Raw genomic sequence first — 21,671 nt, forward strand, 5'->3', positions numbered from 1 at the left:
ATAGTGTTCTGTGGCATGTCCTAAACCATTCTGTAACCATTTTTGTTAATACATTACCACCAAATGCATGCAATACAAGCTTCTGCAAAACAGTTTGTAACTAATCTCATGGAATGTTGATAGCACCAGTACAGATGACTTGGGTTGGAAAAAGAAACAACCTTTAGTGCTTTGTGCTCTGAATTTTTATGCATTAACCCCTGCTGTGAAGTGTACATATATATGGAAGGAGGGTATTAATAGGATTAGGGAACTACTACACCATAGTATAGACATCAGGAGAAGTGAGGAACAGACCTAATTTAATAAATGTAGACGAAGAAGGGTGTTTACTTCATTTTATCTCTTAAAAGTATCATTTTACCATCAATGCAGTTTAAGTTTAATGTTCTGAAGGGGCACGACTTAAGTTTATAATTTCCACAGAAGGATGTGACTTCTGGCAACATTGGACTCCCTCTATGCAGCATTAGATTATTAATCTAAATTATTACCTCGAGTGTGTTGTTGAACCTACCGACTTTCTGATCTAAAAAGTATATCCAACTAATATAATAATATTTGGTGCCAGAACCGTTTTCCAGATTTCGCCTTCTAATAGCTGAATCAATGTAAATCATTTGCGAAAAGCTGCTAGTTTTAGCTTCCAGGTCTAGTCATCCTTCCATTACTTCTGGAAGAGATGCACGCTATTGATCCTATCTTAGAATGCTTGCAATTGAAAATCTTCACTCTCTTAACTGATTAGTTTAATTTTGTTTTGTTTTTAATTATCTGGTTCTGTTCTACTTTTTCTGATGCTGATCTTTTTGGTTTTCTAACTCGTATGCGGCACTTCTTCTCAATGTTGTCTCTGATTACCCAAGTATTATCCTCATTGGTGCTACTGCATGGCAGTGATGAGACTGTAACAATACTGCTTTTGTAATAACATTGGTTACCTCCCGTGTTATACTGAGAATTGCACTTTTTTTCTTTTTATTCGTGGGATGTGAGCATTGTTGGCAAGACTGGCATTTGTTGCCCATCCCTAATGTCCTTGAACTGAGTGGCTTGCTAGACCATTTTAGAGGGCAGTTGAGATCGGCCACTTTGCTGTAGGTCTGGACCCGGTCCAAACCAGATGAGGACGCCAGATTTTCTTTCCTAAAAGACATTGGTGAACCAAATGGGATTGTGATATGAGATGATACTGGATTTCAATGGGAAACTTTTAGAAAAAGCGTTGAAGGGGTTTTGTTAGATTTCATGAATTGTGGTTTAGTGAAAGATTCACAAAGCTTTCCTTCTACTATATGAAGATCAGTGGCTGGATTTTCCATCGGTGGGATCCTTCGCTTAATGCCTGTGGATTTCCTGATGGCATGGTGGTGCCCACAATGGGAAACCCCATTGTCCGGCTGCCGGGATAAGTTTACCTCACATGTTAAATAATGTTGTGTATGCACTCAGTGGCACCAACGTTTTTCAGGAGGGGGTTTTGTTTCTTGCCATTGGCAAGGAAAAAAAGGACATGAGTAACATGGATATAAACTTGATCGAGTGGCAGGAAACAGTTGTAAACAGTGTTTTGTGGACTGGAAGGAAGCATTATATTGGGACTCCCCAGTGTTTGGTGTTGGGTTCCCTGATCATCTTGATATGTATTGATGACTTGGACTTGGTGTACTGGGCACAGTTTCAAAATTTGTAGATGACACAAATTTACAAATAAAATGAACTTTTGAGGAGGATCATGTTGAATTTCAGAAAGACACAGACAGGTTGATGGAATGTGCAGACAAGCAGCAGATTAAATTTAACGCAGCAAAATGTGAAGAGATCCATTAGGTCCAAAGTGAACGCATTAGAGGGTACACAAAAATTCATGAGAATGGTTCCAGTGATGAGGGACTTCAGTTGAATAGATAGATTGGAGAAGTTGAGCTGTTCTCCTTGGAGTACTGAAGGTTGAGAAGAGATTTTAGAGGTGTCAAAATCATGAAGCGTATGGCCAGAGTAGTTGGGGAGAAACTGTTCCCATTGCTGGAAAGATCAACAAACAGGACATTAATGTAAAGTGGTTGCAAAAGAGCGAAAGGCGATATGAGGAAGGATATTTTCAGGGCAATGACTGGTTAGGATTTGGGATGCACTGCCGGAGAGTGTGGCGGAGGCAAATTCAATCGTGGATTTCAAAAGAGAATTAGATTATTTCTTGAAGAGAAAAAAAAATGCAGGGCTGTAGGGAATAGCGGCGAGAGTGGCATTAGATGAATTGCTCTTGCAGATACAGACTTAATGGGTCGAATGGTTTCTTCATGCACTGCAACCATTCTACGAAATGCCATTTGAATCTGCCAATGGGGAATACCCTCTTGACATTATTCAACCATTATGGATGTAATTGTAACGTTTGATAGGTCTGCGGCCAGAACGATGGTCATAAAAATAACTTTATAGTACATGATTTTTAAGCTTTTGTGTGTGTGAGTGTTGTGCTCTTCAAGAGGATGTTGACCGTGATTTCCTTCCATTTTCCAAACTAGGCACCCTGTTTTTTTTTCTTTTGAATGGTTACCAATTATTACTAAGCAAGAGACACTTTTATGTGATGTGGACTTGTGCATGTTTAGAATGGGATTGAGACTTTACAAACTCATTGCATAATAGTCCTTTACTGCCAGCAGAACAGGGAGACTTTCAAACCTCTGGGGCAGTGGTAGGCAACTTGCAGTCCGGGGGTAACGTGCAGCCCATTTGGGCTCTGACTGCAGCCCATGAGACATTTTGGTGACTTGTACATGTGCTAGGTTGCCACATTCTGCTGATTTCCGCCTGCATTGTTTTTTCCCTACTGGTATAGCTGTGGTGATATGCACATAAAGCAAGGGCAACTGATGAACATTGAGTGTGAGAGTTGTGTTCTCCCTCTGTGTCCAAAATGTAAATATTTAATTTGTTATTATCAATTGAAGTTGATGACGTTTCTATTAATAAATCAATCTTTAATAATTATCTATAACGTGTTATGAAATATTCGATGTGTATTAAATATATTCCATCTTGTTCATGGTTAGCTAACAAGCCTGATTTCAATCTTGCGGCCCATTGAGATGAAGGAGGGCCACTTATGCGGTCTATGCAATAGTCTTGGTTGCCTATCATTGCTCTGCGGACTGTGTTGGAACCCATGTTCCAGAAGAGAGAAGCTAGCTTCTAAATCACTTCACCTGTGCTCTCCTATTCTCTTCCCTGCACGATTTGGACTTCTGTATTTACTCTGGTTTTGGCAAATCCGTCCTGATTTTATTGAATGCTGGGCGGAACAGGCTGAAGGGACAACATGACCAACTGATGTTCATGTGCTCCTAATGTAAATGTAGTTTTCAATTTAACAATATTTTTGATACTTAAATTTATAGTAAAAATGCAATCAATCATATTTGTAGTGTAGGAATGTTGAGAAACAGCATAACCCACTAAATTAGTGGGTTTTTGAAGGATGATTTGTTTAACATCTGCTGGTCTTGTTTCCAATTTGATAACTTATCCAATTTGTGTTTTACTGCGCTGTCCTGTCAACATTTTCTGATTTTGAGCAGTTTGTAAAAAAAAGTTAAACCATTCTGAATACGTCTTGTCAGCCCCTTTTATTTTTCAGCCCCCAATTAAGGCAGTAAGCATCTATTGAAGTAGAGTCTTTTGCAAACAACTCCAAGGGTATGCCTTCAACTGAAAATACAAATACTGCAGACAGAGACAAATATTTATTTGTTCCTAGGCTGTAAAATCCTAGGCTACCTATGCTATAGAAGCTATCTGTTTTCTATTGCAATGCCTTAATACACAATGCCAGAGCAGCATGTACAAGCTGTTACTATTTCTGGTTGCTGCATCTCCCATAAAGTCAAAGGAAGGCCCAACAGCCAGAAATAGAGATCATTTTAATGTGCTGCCCTAGTACTATGAAATGTAGCATTGCAATTTAGAGTGGATAGATTTTACAGTACTGCAAACTGCTGTAATAGAGATCCTGTAAAATGAAGGGATAATTGTATCAAATTCAACACAAGCTCAAATTCCCATTAGCTATACTGAAATATGAGACAAATATCTTCTATTTGCAAATACACTTATTAATATTAATTAATGGATCGGTTGTTGGCATTTGCTTTCCTTGGTGAAACACCCAAATGTACTTCAGTTAGATCTATGGTTCATTGATATATTGACCATTCTACTTGCTTGATAATCCTTGTGATGTGTTGTGATTTGCATCTGGTATTTTCAAGATAATTAGGACTATAGCCCATTAGCCTGGAGTTAATATTAAGTAAAACTTGCAAATTTGCACATTTAAGATTAATTCACTATTCTTTTTCAAAAGTGCTGCAGTTAAGATTTAATAGCTCGGTAAGGTAGCCATTTACTCCCTTGACAGATGAACAGACTCAGGAAATGCGATGTGTGAGTTTCAGACTACACCCATAACACTGCATTGTTCTGGACTTCGCAGACTGTTTCACATTTACTGGGAAGTCTGTGTTTTAACTCTTAGTTTCGCAAGGGTGTGGTTGAAATAAACTTCAAATCCTTTTGTGTCAACTTAGTTCTTTCTAGTTTATATAGGAATAACATTGGAACTTTCCTGTGGAATGATCTATATGGGTCTTAACTTCTGGGTTCCCCAGTGATGGATTGGGGGATGGGGGGGGGGATTACTCCAAAGATGCGCTGAGGAATCTCCCTCGGAACTTCACAAGTAAGCATTTGCATGCTTACTTCCTCTGGGCAATTGCTCTGTTCTATGAACCAGCCAAAAATTATTTAAATCGCAAACTTCAGATGTATGCCCACCACCTGCACCAATCTCTTTACCGCCCCTCAGGCCCAAGTCTCCTCTCTCGCGCTCTCTCTCGCGCTCTCTCTCGCGCTCTCTCTCGCGCTCTCTCTCGCGCTCTCTCTCGCGCTCTCTCTCGCGCTCTCTCTCGCTCTCTCTCTCTCTCTCTCTCCTCTCTCTCTCTCTCTCTCTCTCTCTCTCTCTCTCTCTCTCTCTCTCTCTCTCTCTCTCTCTCTCTCTCTCTCTCCCTGTCCCTCACCCCCCCCCCCCCCCCCCCCCCGCCAATTTCTTCAAACAGAATATATATGAAATCAGCAGGAATGGTGTGGTGTAGTATTTAAATTTTACCTTTTACCTTGGTAGATCGATTTGAACATGCTCTACTGTTTATTTATGAAGGTGGAAAACATCACTGTTAGACTATATAGTTTAGGAGAAAGCTAATACGTTAAATGTATTTTATAAGTAATATAATTATGCAGAAGGAAAAGATGATGGCAAGTAGCCAGCAGTAAACAAATTTGACTCAGACAGTACTTCGTGTTTTGAAAATATTAGGATCTGAAATGTTGGCAGTTCTTGAAAAAATATTTTAGTTGAGTGGCAGACTCCATGAAACCCCTTATTGGCAACAACAACAACTGGTCTCTATTGCATCTTTTAAAACACCCTAAAGTGCCTCGTGGGAGTCTTATAAACCAGCATTTGACAGCGACCCACATGAAGTGATGTTACATTTGCTTGTCCAAATAAGTAGGTTTTAAGAAACACCTTTAAGAAGGAAAGAGGCGGAGAGGTTTGTGGACGGAATTCCAGAGCTTTGGGCCTGGACAGCTGAAGGTCCATCCACCAATGATGGAACAGTTAAAATCGGGGATTCGTAAATGTTAGAATAAGAGGAGTGCAAAGTTTTAGGGCTGGAGGAGATTACAGAGATGGGAGGGGTGAAGCTATGGAGGGATTTGGAAGCAAGAAATAGAATTTTAAGATTAAGGTGTTGCTTTGCTGGGAACCAGTGTCAGTCAGTGAACAAACCGGTTAAGGGTGAATGGAACTTGGTGTGAGTAAGGACATAAAAGCAGAAATTTGGATAACCCCCAGTAGAAGGGTAGAATATGTGAGGATGTGTAGAATGTAACTATGACCAAGGTAAACTATCCCTCCTCGTGATCTCTATGCAACCTCTGTGACATGGTAGGTCACAGCATCCTCCTCCCATGGCCTCTCCAGTGTCTTTCAGCTGGGTTGGACCAAACTCACCTGGTTCCTTTCATATCTATCTTACATATCTGACATTCTACCTCCAGTACAATCATAGAATTTACAGTGCAGAGGGAAGCTATTCGGCCCATCAAGTCTGCACTGGCTCTTGGAAGTGCATCCTACCCAAGACCACACCTCCACCCTATCCCCATAACCCAGCAAACCCACCCAACACTAAGGCAATTTTGGACACTAAGGGCAATTTAGCATGGCCAATCCACCTAACCTGCACAAATTTGGGCTGAGAGGAAACCGGAGCACCCGGAGGAAACCCACGTACACACTGGGGAGAACGTGCAGACTCTGCATAAGCAGTGACCCAAGCCGGGAATCAAACCTGAGACCCTGGAGCTGGGAAGCAATTGTGCTAACCACTATGCTACCGTGCTGCCCTTGAAGGGTAGAATGTGTTAGGATGCCTAGGACTGGGTGGCACAGTGGTTAGCACTGCTACCTCACAGCATCAAGGATCCAGATTCAACTCTGGACTTGTGTCACTTTTCGTGTGGCGTTTGCACTTTCTCCCTGCGTCTGCGTGGGCTTCCTCCAGGTGCTCTGGTTTCCTCCCACGGTCCAAAGACGTGCTGGTTAGGTGGATTGGGTATGCTAAATTGCCCCTTAGCATCCAAAATAAAATGTGTAGGTTTGGTTAAGGCAGTATTCTTCAAACTTTTTTTCCAGGGACCCATTTTTACCAACCGGCCAACCTTCGAGACCCATGCTGGCCGACCGTCGCGACCCACGCTGGCCGACCTGTGCGACCCACCATTTTCTCTTACCTTGTTTGCTGCTGACAAGAATGGAGGAAATGGTTTTGGGTCCTTTTGGCCCTCGTACACACTCCTCCAATGGAACCTGTTGGATGAAGGTGAAGCCTTCTGGCGTCGGAAAGTATGGAGTCTCCATCTGTCCAAAGTTCTGAATTTTTTTCCTGTAAAATTTTATCAAATTAAACCCCCCCCCCATACTTGTAAAAAAAAACCAAATGAGTAAAATAAATGAAAAAAATGAATAACCCCCCCCCCCGAACTTGTAAAAAAAGATTAAATGAAAAAAATAAATGATAAAAATTAAATGAATAAAATAAATGAATCAAAACCACTACAGAACTTGTAAAACAAAAAGCTGCAACCATTTAAAAACAAATAGCGGCTGCACTGCGCATGCGTGCCCGATTATCATGCGCAATGTGGCTGAATTTAAAAAAAACATTTTTGCGGCCGCTTGCAGCCGTCGTTATGGGGAGTGCTGCGGACAAAGGCTCTGCGACCCTTCCGACACCCGCCCGCGACCCACGACTTTGAAGAATACTGGGTTAAGGGATTATTGGGATAGGGTAGAGGAGTGAGCTTGGGTGGAATGTTCTTTCGGAGGGTTGGTGCAGACCCAATTGGCTGAATGGTCTCGTTTCTGCACTGTTGTGATTCTATTACTGTTGGAATAGTTATGATGTGGAGATGCCGGCGTTGGACTGGGGTGAGCACAGTAAGAAGTCTTACAACGCCAGGTTAAAGTCCAACAGGTTTGTTTCAAACACAAGCTTTCGGAGCGCAGCTCTTTCCTCAGGTGAGGAAGGAGCTGCGCTCCGAACCTGTTGGACTTTAACCTGGTGTTGTAAGACTTCTTACTTGGAATAGTTAAGCCCAGAGGCAACAAAGGCATGAATGTGGTTTTTAGCAGCAGAGTTGAGGCAGGGGCTGGTCTCCAAATGTAATAGAAATTGGCATTCTTGGTGATGGTGTGGACACATGGTTGGAAGCTCAGGTCATTGGTGCAATCTGGTTTAGTCCAAGAAAGTTGCCAGAGAGGAAGGAGTCAGTAGTTAGAGAACAGTTTGTCCCAGGAATCAAAGACAATGGCTTTGGTCTTCCCAAATTTAAGGGCAGGAGATTTTTGCTCATCCATTACTGGATATTGGACACGCTGTATGATAATTTAATCAAGGAATCAAGATAGATGGTGATAAGATACGAGATCACTGTTATCAGTTTATGAAAATTGACATTGTGATTATGGATGATGTTGCCAAGAGGCAGAATGTAGTTGAGAAATAGGAGAGGACCAAGGATAGATCCTTGCCGGATAAAAATATTCATGTTACAGAAGTGGGAGGAGAATACATCGTAGCCAACTGTCTTTTAATAATAATCTTTATTGTCACAAGTAGGCTTACATTAACACTGCAATGAAGTTACTGTGAAAAGCCCCTAGTCACCACATTCCGGCGCCTGTTCGGGTACACGGAGGGAGAATTCAGAATGTCTAAATTACCTAATAGCACGTCTTCGAGACTTGTGGGAGGAAACCGGAGCACCCGGAGGGAACCCACGCAGACACGGGGAGAACGTGCAGACTCTGCACAAGCCAGGAATCGAACCTGGGACCGTGGCGCTGTGAAGCCATAGTGCTACCCACTATGCTACTGTGCTGGCTATTAGATAGATATGAAAGGAGCCAGGTGAGTACAGTCCTACCCAGCTGAAAGACACTGGAGACTTTATAGAAGGAGGGTACTGTGATCTACCATGTCATAGAGAGAAGTCATGAGGAGGGATAGTTTATCTTTGTCATGGTTACATATGCACCTGGGAGTCGAACCAAAAATTAACACAAGCGATCAGAGTTCTGTCTAAAAGATGCAACATCAGAATGTTGATCAGTGCTACCATTGTACATTGAATGTGAACAACTATGTGAGGTTCTGATGAGATAAATTGGGAATAACTATTTGCTCTGGCAAGTAAATTAATAACTAGAGGGTGACGTGGGGGAGAAATTGAGATTTTTCATGGAAAGGTGTTAAGACAGAATGGCTTGTCAGAAACAGTGCTAGAAGCCGTATTCATACGGCTTTTAAAATAAAACCGAGCATATATTTTCAAATAGTAAAATTTAGACAGGCACGGGTAGAGGCAAGTGGAGTCGGACTAAATGAATAGCTGCTTCAGGCAACTGACTCCAGTAGGAAGAACCCGAATGACCACCTTCTATGCTGTAAAATCTGGTGAGCAGTGGCTTCCTAACCATGGGTTTGAGAGTTTTCTCATGATACCTGCCCAGAAATTAAAACAATGTATATTGATTTTTCAAATAAAAACACAGCATTTTGGAAATACACAGCAGCTCAGTTGGTAACTGTAAAACGAAAAGATCGATGATGATGTTATGGATATGTATCCATATTCCAAACTAGAACTATCTTTACCTGAACACACTGGAAAAAACATAAAAATAAATGAAAAGTAATGTGGATGCTGGAAATTTGAAAGAAAAACAGAAAAGCTCTGAAGAGTCATATGAATTCAAAACATTAACTCTGTTTCTCTCACCAAAGATGCTACCAGAACTGCTAAATTCATCCAGCATTTTCTGATGTACTGGATAAAATATGGTTTTATTTCCTCATTTTTAGATGCAGACTGGCCTGCTATTTATTCTCATCATTTTTTTTCAAATTTCTTTCATTGTAGTTTTTTCAATTTTGAAAACTGACGATTCACCAAGTATGAAATTAATGTTAGTGATTGAAGGTATCTTAATTTGGTCCTCTGCTTCCAGTAGGCAACCCATGTATTAGCATTGTAAGAGCATGAGATACACCTGTTGGGGCCCCTTCCCCATGAAAGCTGGCCATCTTCTGATAGCTTAAACTACTTCATGGCTATCTTTAAATTATATTAGTCTGCATCGTCCTTCAAATACTTTGCACTGATTCAACTACTCTAAGGATTCCTGTTGGCAAGCCCTTGCAAACGAAAAGCTGAAGCCTTCCTTTACAACAAGCTCAGGGTTGAACAGAAAACTTCCAATATCTTCAACTTTGAAAAGTATTAGAATGCTTGATTAGAACTTTACTTAAGCTCTAAATTGGTAAATAAATTTGTTAACTGGTAAGTGATTAAGTAAACCGTATAGATGGTGCATTCTAGACTTGGAGCAGTTACAGATTTAATTATTCATCATTGGTAAATGGAAAAATAACAGTTGTGTTTGCTTTGCTCAACTTCAAAATAAGCTGGACCGAGTTCAAGGTCTCTGACTCAACCTTATTGATAGTTTATTGCTGATCTGCCCTGGAGGCTTTCCAGCTTTCTGATTTCACTTTAAAGATTTTCAAGGAATGGCTCAATTAAAACAAAACGGGTTGAGAAAAAGGTTCAAACTTTGTCCAGGATAAAGGAACAAAAATTGGGTAACTGTAAACTGTGGAACTCGTTAACACGAATTGTTTGAAGCAAATATAGTATAGATGCATTTCAGGGGAAGCTAGACAATCATATGAAGGAAAAGAGAATAGAGGATTGCGAAGATAGATTTAGATAGCGATGAATGGGATGAGACTTGTGGAAGTGCCGGCATAAACTAGTTTTGCTGAATGGCCGGTTTTGTGCCGTATCTCCAATGTAATCCTATGTAAATCTCAAAGCAAAGTTGTCAACCAAATCTAAATTTAAATAAAGAACATCGGCATGGTCGACAGTGGTTAGCACTGCTGCCTCACAGCTCCAGGGTCCCAGGTTCAATTCCGGCCTTGGGTTACTGTCTGTGTGGAGTTTGCACTTTCTCCCCTTGTCTGCATGTGTTTCCTACGGTGTCTCCCACTGTCTAAAGGAGTGCAGGTTAGGTAGATTGGCCATGCTAAATTGTCCTTGTGTGTCCAAAAGGTTACGTTGGGTTCCCTGGATAGGGTGGAGGTGTAGGCTTAAGTAGGGTGCTCGTTCCAAGAGCCGGTGCAGACTTGATGGGCCTCCTTCTGTACTGTAAATTCTATGATCGGTTGCTTATATTTAAAAAGGGGCTTCTCTCAGATGCATATTGCATTCATAATACAAACAAATATTTTAGATTGTGTTTTTATTCCAGATATTATAGTTGTTCCAGGTCCATTTTGCTTTGAAACAAGCTAGGCTATTCTCTCCGAGTATGTATGCATGTACTGTCATCAGAACAAAGGTGCCAATAGCATTCTTCATTTCTGTCAATCATACCAACGAGTAAAGCAGTTTTACACATTGAGGCATGATGGAACTTCATTGCTGTCACAAATAACAACTGTGGTATTTTCTCTAAATTTTGTTTTACATTGTATTCGACTGACTTTTGGCTGGAATTACTAAATTTAATCTGGTTAGCCGTTTATGCCATTATTTAAGATATAATTTTGCTGCCTGATTTCTGTTAGTAATTTGGCTTTTTTTTTGTCTAGTGTTTGATGACGGGGATGAGAGGACCCTTAGGCGTACATCTCTATGCCTGAAGGGTGAGAGACATTTTGCAGAGAGCGAGGTGAGCAATTGTTGTCCAGATACTGTCATAAGCTAATCTTTATAATACAGAATCATAACTTGAATGCTTTCTTTCAGACCCTTGATCAGTTGCCACTGACAAACCCGGAACACTTTGGCACACCAGTCATTGGGAAGAAAACAAACCGAGGAAGGAGACTGTCCTCTGCTCCTGCGTAAGTATCGTTTTGTCAATGTGTACATTTTGTTTCGTAACACAACATAACATTTTGTGGAGGAACTCTTGTATTTTTCTGAGACGTAACCTAGAAAATGGTTCTTCATATTTAAAGTAATTAAAAATGAAAAATTAAGTTTTTGAAAGCATGTTTCGACTGAGGAATAAAACTGACATCAGAGGCAATAATCAAATATAATTTTATAAGGCAGTTAAGTGGTACTTGCAGATTTTAATATTTTCTTTGTTTGTGCTGATGGCCGTAAATGTGGTTTCCTGTGAATATTTATTTGATTTAAAGCGACATGCCTCCTGAAAAGGAAAGTTGGAGAGTGAACTTGTGATACTTTTGGCATCCAGTTTTAAAACATCATTGATGGTATTCTTTGCACAGATTATTTGCTCACAAATTGTTTAGACATTAGAAGAAACAACAAAAAGAGATGTGTGTTTCACAAGAGAACTTTGTAAACTATTTAGCATAATCATTAATAATTGGCACGATCGAACAGCCACGCTACACCCCTAAAAGCAGCTGACCGTCATGCAACGTGGCTGATAAAAGCCAGGGAGTCCACTCCCGGGATCGACGCGGCTCGTGCGATCACTTTAGAGCTCGCAAGACGTCGAAGGACGGATCAGTTTTTGGCAAATCTGCATATTAGAGCGTGACAGCTAGTCTCACTGTAATATGCGGTTTCATAGAATCATAGAATTTGCAGTGCAGAAGGGGGCCATTCGGTCCATCGAGTCTGCACCGGCCCGTGAAAAGAGCACCCTACTTAAATGCACGCTTCCACCCTAACCCAGTAACCCCACCTAACCTTTTTGGACACTAAGAGCAATTTGACATGGCCAATCCCCCTAAGCTGCACATCTTTGGACTGTGGGAGGAAACCTGAGCACCTGGAGGAAACCCACACAGACAGTGGAAGAATGTGCAGACTCCACACAGACAGTGACCCAAGCAGGGAATTGAACCTGGGACCCTGGAGCTGTGAAGCAACAATGCTAACCACTGTGCTACTGTGCCACCTCTTTCCGGAGGCGTTGGAATCTATCCCCTTTGCCTCGGAGAACTCAGGCAAGCGCCGTTCAGTATTGGTCTCCACAACAGGGGCCAGATAGAATGTCATTCATTGGGGGGGGGGGGGGGGGGGGGGGGGGGGGGTCGTCAGAGGTCCTTGGGTGTATGCCTTTGGGCAGGTAACGTGGCACTGCTGGTGCCACCAGGACACCCTGACAGTGCCATATAGGTGCCAGCCTGGCAATACCAGTGTGCCCAGGTGCCATTGCCAGCTGGCAGGGGCACTGCCAGGGTACCAGGTTGGCACTGCCAGGGTACCTGGTTGGCATTTTCTGCACAGATGATCCGACCAGGGGGTGCCCTGCGTGAGTGTTGGGGTGGGGGTGTTTCCGGGGGGCCCGGAGATCCCTTCATAATGAGTTGGGCTGGGGAGGTCGGGGGTTGCGTTGGGATGTTCTCACTGGTATTGAGGTTTTGTTTAATGCAATGATGAAAGCCATACCTCAAACCTCACTCTTCACTCCAGGACATTGGCAGTAATCTTCATTTGTTGATAAATGCGCTTGCAACTACTTAGAACTTGTAACTCAGAACACGAAAGAAGGTTAAGTATGAATGTGGCCCAATAGGTTATTCTTTTGATTTCTTCATGTGATGAGTTGCTTCCCAGGCAACTCCAGAGTTGATGTGATAATTGGGGATAGGTTGTCTTTTTGACTCCCATTGGTGTTTTATCTGAGGAGTTAGGTTCTGTTTCCATGGGTTCTGCCAACAAAATGTTGAAGGAAATTGTAAAATATTGCGGGTAAAATAAATGGAGGCCGCCCCCTTTGATGTATTACGGTATCTTTTTTTCTCTCTGAATGAGTGATATTAGCTAGCCAGCAACTATTTACCAGGGTGAGCCCAACAAATAATTTTACATTTTGAAAAATGCTTCTTTGAAGAGAAAAATCTGCAAACCAACAGTGATGATGTCAGAGGGGAAATGTACCCCATTAGAAGTACATTAATAGAAATTGACAAAAGTATGGACGACACAAATGAAATAGGTCCAGGTATATCTAAGGCTGATGCTATGACTCAAATATAATTTAAATTCTTTAGATAGCTCATTGAGATAATAGTTGCTGATCACTTTGTTGCATGTGGTAAAATTCAGTTGAAGAATACAACTGTTAAGATTATTTGTGTAAATGCCTTTGATAAATACATAAAAATAACACTTTTTGAACAATGACATAATCATCATTAAGAATTTTGTAGGATTTTAAAAGTATATATATTTTATTTTGCAGACCTGAGGATGAAAGGGAAGAGGAACCAAGTGAAGATGAGGATGATGACAAGCGACGCCTTAATGATGAACTTTTGGGCAAAGTAGTTTATGTAGATTGTAATGCAGAGAAGAGAAAAGGCTGGTATCCAGCTTTGGTAAGTGACATAATGCTATCACTACAGATTTACCTTTCAAGCTCTTGACTTAAGATATGTAATTGCATCATTATCACTTAATTTTAAACATTTGTTTTGCTCTTTACCAAGATGTTGTGTTTTGAGTGATTGACAAATGCAGTTTGTTGACTGAAATAACATATCTACTTTACGTTGACTGATTTAGAAATGAATGCAAATAATGCACTGTAAGGGTATTCAGTTTATTGCTGAGAAATTAGATGCAGAACCACTTTTGTAAAGAGTGCATCTTGATATTCAATCTGTGCACAATCTGATGGGAATGAATTTGAACCACATTCCCAATAGTTTGCAGTGAAATATGGTGTAGCATGAAAGGTAACACGCCAAATAGTTCTAAGACTTTGTTCTGGCCTTTTCTGAATTTCATGTACTTGGGTTGCAATTGGCTTGCTGGGGTTGACCTTCATTCCCCTGCGCTTGAGAAGGAGAAAATCAGCTCATGTCGGAGATTTTGAGTACAATCTAGTGAACCACTACTGTAAATTGATGAGAAAAAACAGGCTGTGCTATGAAAACCTTTCGGAATCAACTTGCTTGCAATATTTTCTGTTTAGGCATGCATAAGAAGACGCTTGGAAAGGGGGAGAGGTGTCTGATTGATGTACTTCATATTTGCTATTTCTCATGAAGCTTTGAATAATAATAATCTTTATTGCCACAAATAGGCTTACAGTAACACTTCAATGAAGTTGCTGTGAAAAGCCCCATGTCACCACATTCCGGCGCCTGTTCGGGTACACAGAGGGAGAATTCAGAATGTCCAAATTACCTAACAGCATGTCTTCCGGGACTTGTGGGAGGAAACCGGAGCACCCGGAGGAAACCCATGCAGACACGGGGAACGTGCAGAATCCACACAGACAGTGACCCAAGCTGGGAATCGAACCTGGGACCCTGGAGCTGTGAAGCAACAGTGCAATCCACTGTGCTACCATGCGCCCACAAGAAAAGTTTCTGAATTTTATATATATGTGTGCATTTAACATTGTGCATTTAACTTTTATGACAAACAGCTCCTCCATCTTTATTTGTTCAATCATTTGAAACTGATAAGAGAGAGTTTTTAATTACACAATCTATTTTCCCCTTCTTGTTATCTGCTGGCAGCGTGAACTGCTCTAATGACATTTGCTAGAAAACATCCCTGTGTGGGTCTACATTTATTTTAGGCTTACCCGGTAACCGATTTTTTAAAAAAGTACTTGCCCTTTTCATTTCAGGTGCTCTCTCCAAGTTGCAGTGATGAAATCACTGTGAAAAAGGACCAATGCTTAGTGCGATCCTTTGCAGACTCCAAATTGTAAGTGTAAATATGAAACATATGGATGCAAAATAAGCTGTTTAGCTTGCAAGTTGTTTGAGTATGCAAATCTGTCACCATCTCCCAAAGAAGTTGCACTGGTTGTAGGTGATATCTCGCATTGACTTATGAAATAATTTTGAACGTTAAACTTCATTGTAAAGTGCAACTACAGTTTGGTTTCATTCCCTGTTACAGATGATTCAGAAGTGACACTACCCCCGTTCCTGCCGGCATGGTACTCCACCAGTCTAGTGGTGGTGGCGGCCCTGAGAGTTTGGGGCCAGTGGACGCGGCATGTGGGAGCAGTGGTCGCATTGGTCTGGGTCCCAATCTATGATAATCACCGGTTTGCCCTGGGGAGAATGGACGGGGAGTTCCGGTTATGGCGGAGAGCGGGGATTGAGAGGATGGGGGATATGTTCACAGAGGGGAGCTTTCCGAGCATGAGAGCGTTGGAGGAAATGTTTGGGTTGGCGAGGGGAAACAAATTCTGGTGTCTGTAGGTGCGGGACTTCCTTTGTAAACAGGTGTCAACCTTCCGCTCCTACCGCTAAGGGGATTCAGGACGGGGTAGTTTCCAGAGGGTGGGTAGGAGAAGGGAGTGTCTCGGACATTTATAAGGAGCTTATGGGGTCGGAGGAGACGCAGACCGAGGAGCTGAAGCCCAAGTGGGAGGAGGAGCTGGGAGGAGAGATAGAGGATGGTCTATGGGCGGACGTGTTGAGTAGAGTCAACACATTCGCAACATGTGCCAGGCTCAGCCCGATACAATTTAAGGTTGTTCACCGGGCTCACATGACAGTGGCCCGAATGAGCAAATTCTTTGGGGTTGAGGACAGGTGTGCAAAATGTGCAGGAGGACTGGCGAACCATGTCTACATGCTTTGGACATGTCCAAAGCTTAGGGGATTTTGGCAGGGGTTTGCGGACGTCATGTCCATGGTGTTAAAAACAAGGGTGGCGCTGAGTCCAGAGGTGGCGATTTTCAGGGGGTCAGAAGACCCGGGAATCCAAGAGGAGAAAAGGCAGACGCTCTGGCCTTTGCTTCCCTGGTAGCCCGGAGACGGATACTATTAGCTTGGAGGGACTCAAAGCCCCTGAAGTCAGAGACCTGGCTATTGGACATGGCTAGCTTTCTCTGTTTTGAGAAAGTCAAGTTCGCCTTGAGAGGGTCACTGTTAGGGTTCACCTGGAGATGGCAACCATTCGTCGACTTCTGTGCGGGAAATTAATTGTCAGCAGACTGGGGGGGACGACGACGAGTATTTTAGGTTAGAGTAGGGGGTCAATAAGGGTGGGACTTGTACGAGAGGTAAATGGCTTTTGCACTATGTTTATGGTTTCATGTATGTTGTTTATTTTATTGTTATTACTATACCGAAAATACCTCAATAAAATGTTTATTTTTTTAAAAAGTGACACCACCTGCAAATAAGGTGGTTGGCAGGCTTCATGCATACACGTGTAGTTCACTAGAACTGACTTTGAGACTGTTTGCAAACGTATACTTTACCTTGATCTTTAAAATAAGAAACAATATGGTTAGGATAAAATATAAAATTCTTTAATGTCTAAGCATTTGACTAAAACAACTTTTAAATTGTATTCCAAAACCTTTCCTGATGTTTACATAAATGCTATTATTCCAATGCTTCCTGTGACATTCTCCCAATCTGTTGTAACTTCAGCAGAAACCCCAGAGGAATCGTATAGATTACCACTCCTGAAACATGTTAAGCTTTAGTGACCCAAATGGCCTTTTGGTATCCCTGTCTTGTCTTCACTTGTAAAGTGATTATTGTTGCGCTCATTTGTTAATTTAAAATAATCTAGATGTGGCGACCAGTTTTTTCAGGCAATCCCAAATGCTAAAATCAGGACAATCGTTCTCATTGTCAAGGTACCTTGTTTGGTTGGTAGTTTAAATACTTAATTTTAACCAGGACTGCATAATCCAAGTTTTTAATGACCAAATGAAATGCAATTTTCGGATGCACAATTTTTAATGCATAATTTTTAATCCATTGTTAATAATGGTTATTAGACTTACGGATATAAATAAAAAGGCCTTAATGAATCATTGTGTGACAATCTGCTCCGAGTGGAGCTACTGATGCAACAATGTCAAGAAGGACTTAAGCAGGGTGTAATAAGTGTTATCTTCTCCTGTTGTCTGCATTTGAAGCTCAATTTTCAAGTGTATTGAGATAATTAGGTGTGAAGTAACAAAGGTGGTGCATGGATGGGGACAGTTTATTGAAAATGTTTATTAATTTGTTTTTTATTACTTGCAGCAGTTAGTACGAGGGCTGTGAAATTTAATAGGATATCCAGTTTCATGTGGCAAATCCAGTGCTCTTTACTTTAAGCTGAACCTTGGTATCTTTCTTTTTAAAATAATAGCTATCCTATAGCAAGAAAAGATATCCGAGAGCTCGACTGGGATAAAGTTTCAAAACCAGACCCGGTTGTTAAACAAGGTAAGGAAAGGAAATTCAGATGGCAGCAATTGCAAATCTTTCCCCTAACATCTAGTGCGGAGATGTGATCAACATGCATGAATTGTAGCACTTATGAAGGTCCTTGTCTTGTTCCCTGCTTTTAGACAGTGAAAGCTGAATAGCAGAGTGAGACGACATGTTCGAGCTCCAGATTGTGAAACACAACTGGTTTGCTGGACTGTCCATTCAGGAGGTTAATTTTGTTCCATGGGAGAATGTATTACCATTTTTTTAATGCAAACATAATTCCTAAAGTTAGAATAATCATTATATCACTATGATCTATAGATCATAGAATTTACAGTGCAGAAGGAGACCATTCGGCCCTTCGAATTTGCACCGGCCCTTGGAAAGGGCATCCTACCCAAGCCCACACATCCACCCTATCCCCATAACCCCATCCAACCTTTTTGGGCACTAAGGGTGATTTAGCAAGACCAATCCACCTAACCTGCACATCTTTGGACTGTGGGAGGAAACCGGAGCACCTGGAGGAAACCCCCACACACACAGGCAGAACGTGCAGACTCCGCACAGTGACCCAAGCTGGGAATCGAACCTGGGGCCCTAGAGGTGTGAAGCAACTGTGCTAACCACTATGCTACCATGCTGCCCACATGATGCTGCCATCATGGCACATTGTTGGCAGTTCAAATACATAATTTTAACCAGGACTCCATTAACAAGTTTTAACTGACCAAATTAAATGCAGTTTTCAAATGCCCATCCATAAGATTTTTATTTTTATGAGGAGTGTTTAGTTTTACCATTTGTAAAGCTTGTTACAGTGTTACTTGCATTTATTCCAACTATCTTATCTTGTGATGTTGATTTGAGATGATGGCAGGAGTTTTTTTGATTTCTGGGGTTTGGATCTAAATCTGTTCCACACATGTGGCATGCAAATCACAACTCCAATGGTTGATAATTCAGAAGGTACTAATTGAAATACGTTGGGTAGTTTTAATACATTAGACAGCAAATTAAAGTTGCACCATTTAGCTTCACTTGGAGTTTACAAGCATAGATATAATGTGTAAAATTGATATGATTTTCACGTGAAGATTTTCTCAGTTTTTAAAAGAAAGGGTAGGTAGAATTTTCAACTATCTTCGATTTGTGCAACATTTAATGCTACCACTAGCCATTTCCTTTTTCCAGTGATGACACTCTAGCTTGGGAATAAAATTGCACAAAAAAAGCGTCATGTTATTCCATCTGTGTAACACAATTTTATTTTGGGCAGCTAGAAAAGTGTAGTTACGAGGACAGATTAGATAAATTGGGGTTATTTTCCTTGCAACAAAGAAGGCTGAGGGGTAATTTAATTGAGGTGTACAAAATTATGACAGGAAGAGATGGGGAACGGCATAAAATTGTTTCCCTTGGTGGAGAATTCTAGAACCAGGGGATTTCATAAGCTATAGAGGGGACATGAGGAAGAACTTTCTTACGCAGAGGGTAAGTGGGTGTCTGGAATTCACTGCCCGAGTTGGTGGTGGAGGCAGGGATCCTAAATTCTTTTAAAAGGTACCTGGATCTACACATTAAGTACTCTTAAGCTACAGGGCTATGGACGGGTGCAGTTAGGTGGGATTAGAAAAGGCACCTGGGTGTCCTCGGGCTGGCACAGACGAGGTGTGCCGAATGGCCTCCTTCTATGCTGCAACTTTTCTGATTTGTAAGAATCACAGTGTCAATTTCTCCATTACTCTTTAATGCTGTCTTCAAGAGAGCACAGTAAGAAGTCTTACAACACCAGGTTAAAATTCAGTAGATCACTAGCTTTCGGAGCACAGCTCATTCCTCAGGTGAATGAAAAGGTGGGTTCCAGAAACATATTTCTAGACACAGTCAAGATGCAAGACGATACTTTGAATGCGAGTCTTTACAGGTCCAGACAGAGCAACTGGAGAGAGGGATAATCACAGGTTAAAGAGATGTGAATTGTCTCAAGCCAGGACAGTTGGTAGGATTTCGCAAGCCCAGGCCAGATGGTGGGGGGTGAATGTAATGCAACATGAATCCAAGGTCCCAGTTGAGGCTGTATTCATGTGTGCAGAACTTGGCTACAAGTTTCTGCTCGACGATCCTGCGTTGTCGCGGGTCCTGAAGCCTTGGAGAACGCTTACCCGAAGATCAGAGGCCGAAGGCTCTTGACTGATGAAGTGTTCCCCGACTGGAAAGGAACGTTCCTGTCTGGCAATTGTTATGTGATGTCCATTCATCCGTTGTCGCAGCGTCTGCATGGTCTCGTCAATGTACCACACTTCGGGACATCCTTTCCTCCAGAGTATGAGGTAGACAACGTTGGCCGAGTCGCACGAGTATGTTCCACGTACCTGGTGGGTGGTGTTCTCGCGTGTAATGGTGGTACCCATGTCGATAATCTGGCACGTCTTGCAGAGATTGCCATGGCAGTGTTGTGTGGTGTTGTGATCGCTGTTCTGAAGGCTGGGTAGTTTGCTGCAAACAATGGTCTGTTTGAGGTTGCGCGGTTGTTTGAAGGCAAATAGTGGGTGTGTGGGGATGACCTTGGCAAGATGTTCGTCTTCATTAATGACCTGTTGAAGGCTGCAAAGACGATGTTGTAGTTTCTCCGCTCTGGGGAAGTACTAGACGACATTTAAGAGAGCATTCAGCATTGTCCCTCTTAACATACGTGATAATAAAAATACAAAATATTGGAGATATGAAGCAAAATCAACAATAATAATACTTATTGTTACAAGTCGGCTTCAATGAAGTTACTGTGAAAAGCCCCTAGTCACCACATTCTGGTGCCTTTTTGGGGAGGCCGGTACGGGAATTGAACCCACGCTGCTGGCCTTGTTCTGTATCACAAGCCAGCTGTTTAGCCTACTGTGCTAAACCAGTCCCAAAATGGTGGATATACTCAGCAGGTAAAGCAGCATTTGTGGAGAGGGAAACGGAGTTGATGTTTCGGGTCAATGGCCTTGCATCAAAACTTGGAAAGGTAGATGGATACAATTTACAGTGCAGAAGGAGGCCATTCGGCCCATCGTGTCTGCACCGGCTCTTGGAAAGAGCACCCTACCCAAACCCACACCACCCTATCCCTATAACCCAGTAACCCCACTCAACCAACACTAAGGGCAATTTAGCATGGCCAATCCACCTAACCTGCACATCTTTGGACTGTGGGAGGAACCGGAGCACCCGGAGGAAACCCAAGCAGACATGGGGAGATTGGCCATTCTAAATAAACCTTAATGTCCAAAATGGTCAGGTGGGGTTACTGGGTTACGGGGATGGGGTGGAGGTGTGGGCTTAAGGAGGGTGCTCTTTCCAAGGGCCGGTGCAGACTCGATGGGCCGAATGGCCTCCTTCTGCGCTGTAAATTCTACGATTCTCTGATTTTATTTGTTGGTCTCCATTAAACAGTCACATCTTTTTGGCAATTCAGTGTCACCAGTCACATTTGGAGAAGTGTTGCTTTTGTTTTTTTTAAATTTATGGTACCCGGTTATTTTGCTTTCCAATTAAGGGGCAATTTAGCGTGGCCAATCCACCTAACCTGTACATCTTTGGGTTGTGGGGGTGAAACCCACACAGACATGGGAAGAATGTGCAAACTCCACACGGGCAATGACCCAGGGCCGGGATTCGAACTTGGGTCTTCAGCACCGCAATCCCAGTGCTATCCACTGCGCTATATGCCGCCTCGTTTTGTTGCTTTTGTAAAGGTGCCTTCATTTCTCTAGGCATTGCTTTTAAAAAGTTCCATTCCTGCTAAACTTATGGGTGTATTGGATCCATGGCACTTCATATTTTCACTTGTTTAACCATGGG

At 42.0% G+C, this 21,671-nt stretch overlaps 1 protein-coding gene across 8 annotated transcripts in view; it reads left to right on the forward strand.

Moving 5' to 3' along the window:
- The window catches only part of arid4a (AT rich interactive domain 4A (RBP1-like)), a 164,068-nt gene that overhangs the window by 48,070 nt on the left and 94,327 nt on the right, over positions 1-21,671 (forward strand). For all 8 annotated transcript variants that reach the window (XM_038779915.1, XM_038779916.1, XM_038779866.1 and 5 more), the window contains exons 6-10: positions 11,292-11,371; positions 11,449-11,546; positions 13,874-14,009; positions 15,275-15,354; positions 17,761-17,837. In XM_038779915.1, the coding sequence (XP_038635843.1) occupies positions 11,292-11,371; positions 11,449-11,546; positions 13,874-14,009; positions 15,275-15,354; positions 17,761-17,837 (471 nt within the window). The remainder of the gene's footprint in view (positions 1-11,291; positions 11,372-11,448; positions 11,547-13,873; positions 14,010-15,274; positions 15,355-17,760; positions 17,838-21,671) is intronic.

The sequence above is a fragment of the Scyliorhinus canicula genome, chromosome 2, assembly GCF_902713615.1.
Source record: "Scyliorhinus canicula chromosome 2, sScyCan1.1, whole genome shotgun sequence".
Classification (NCBI taxonomy): domain Eukaryota; kingdom Metazoa; phylum Chordata; class Chondrichthyes; order Carcharhiniformes; family Scyliorhinidae; genus Scyliorhinus; species Scyliorhinus canicula.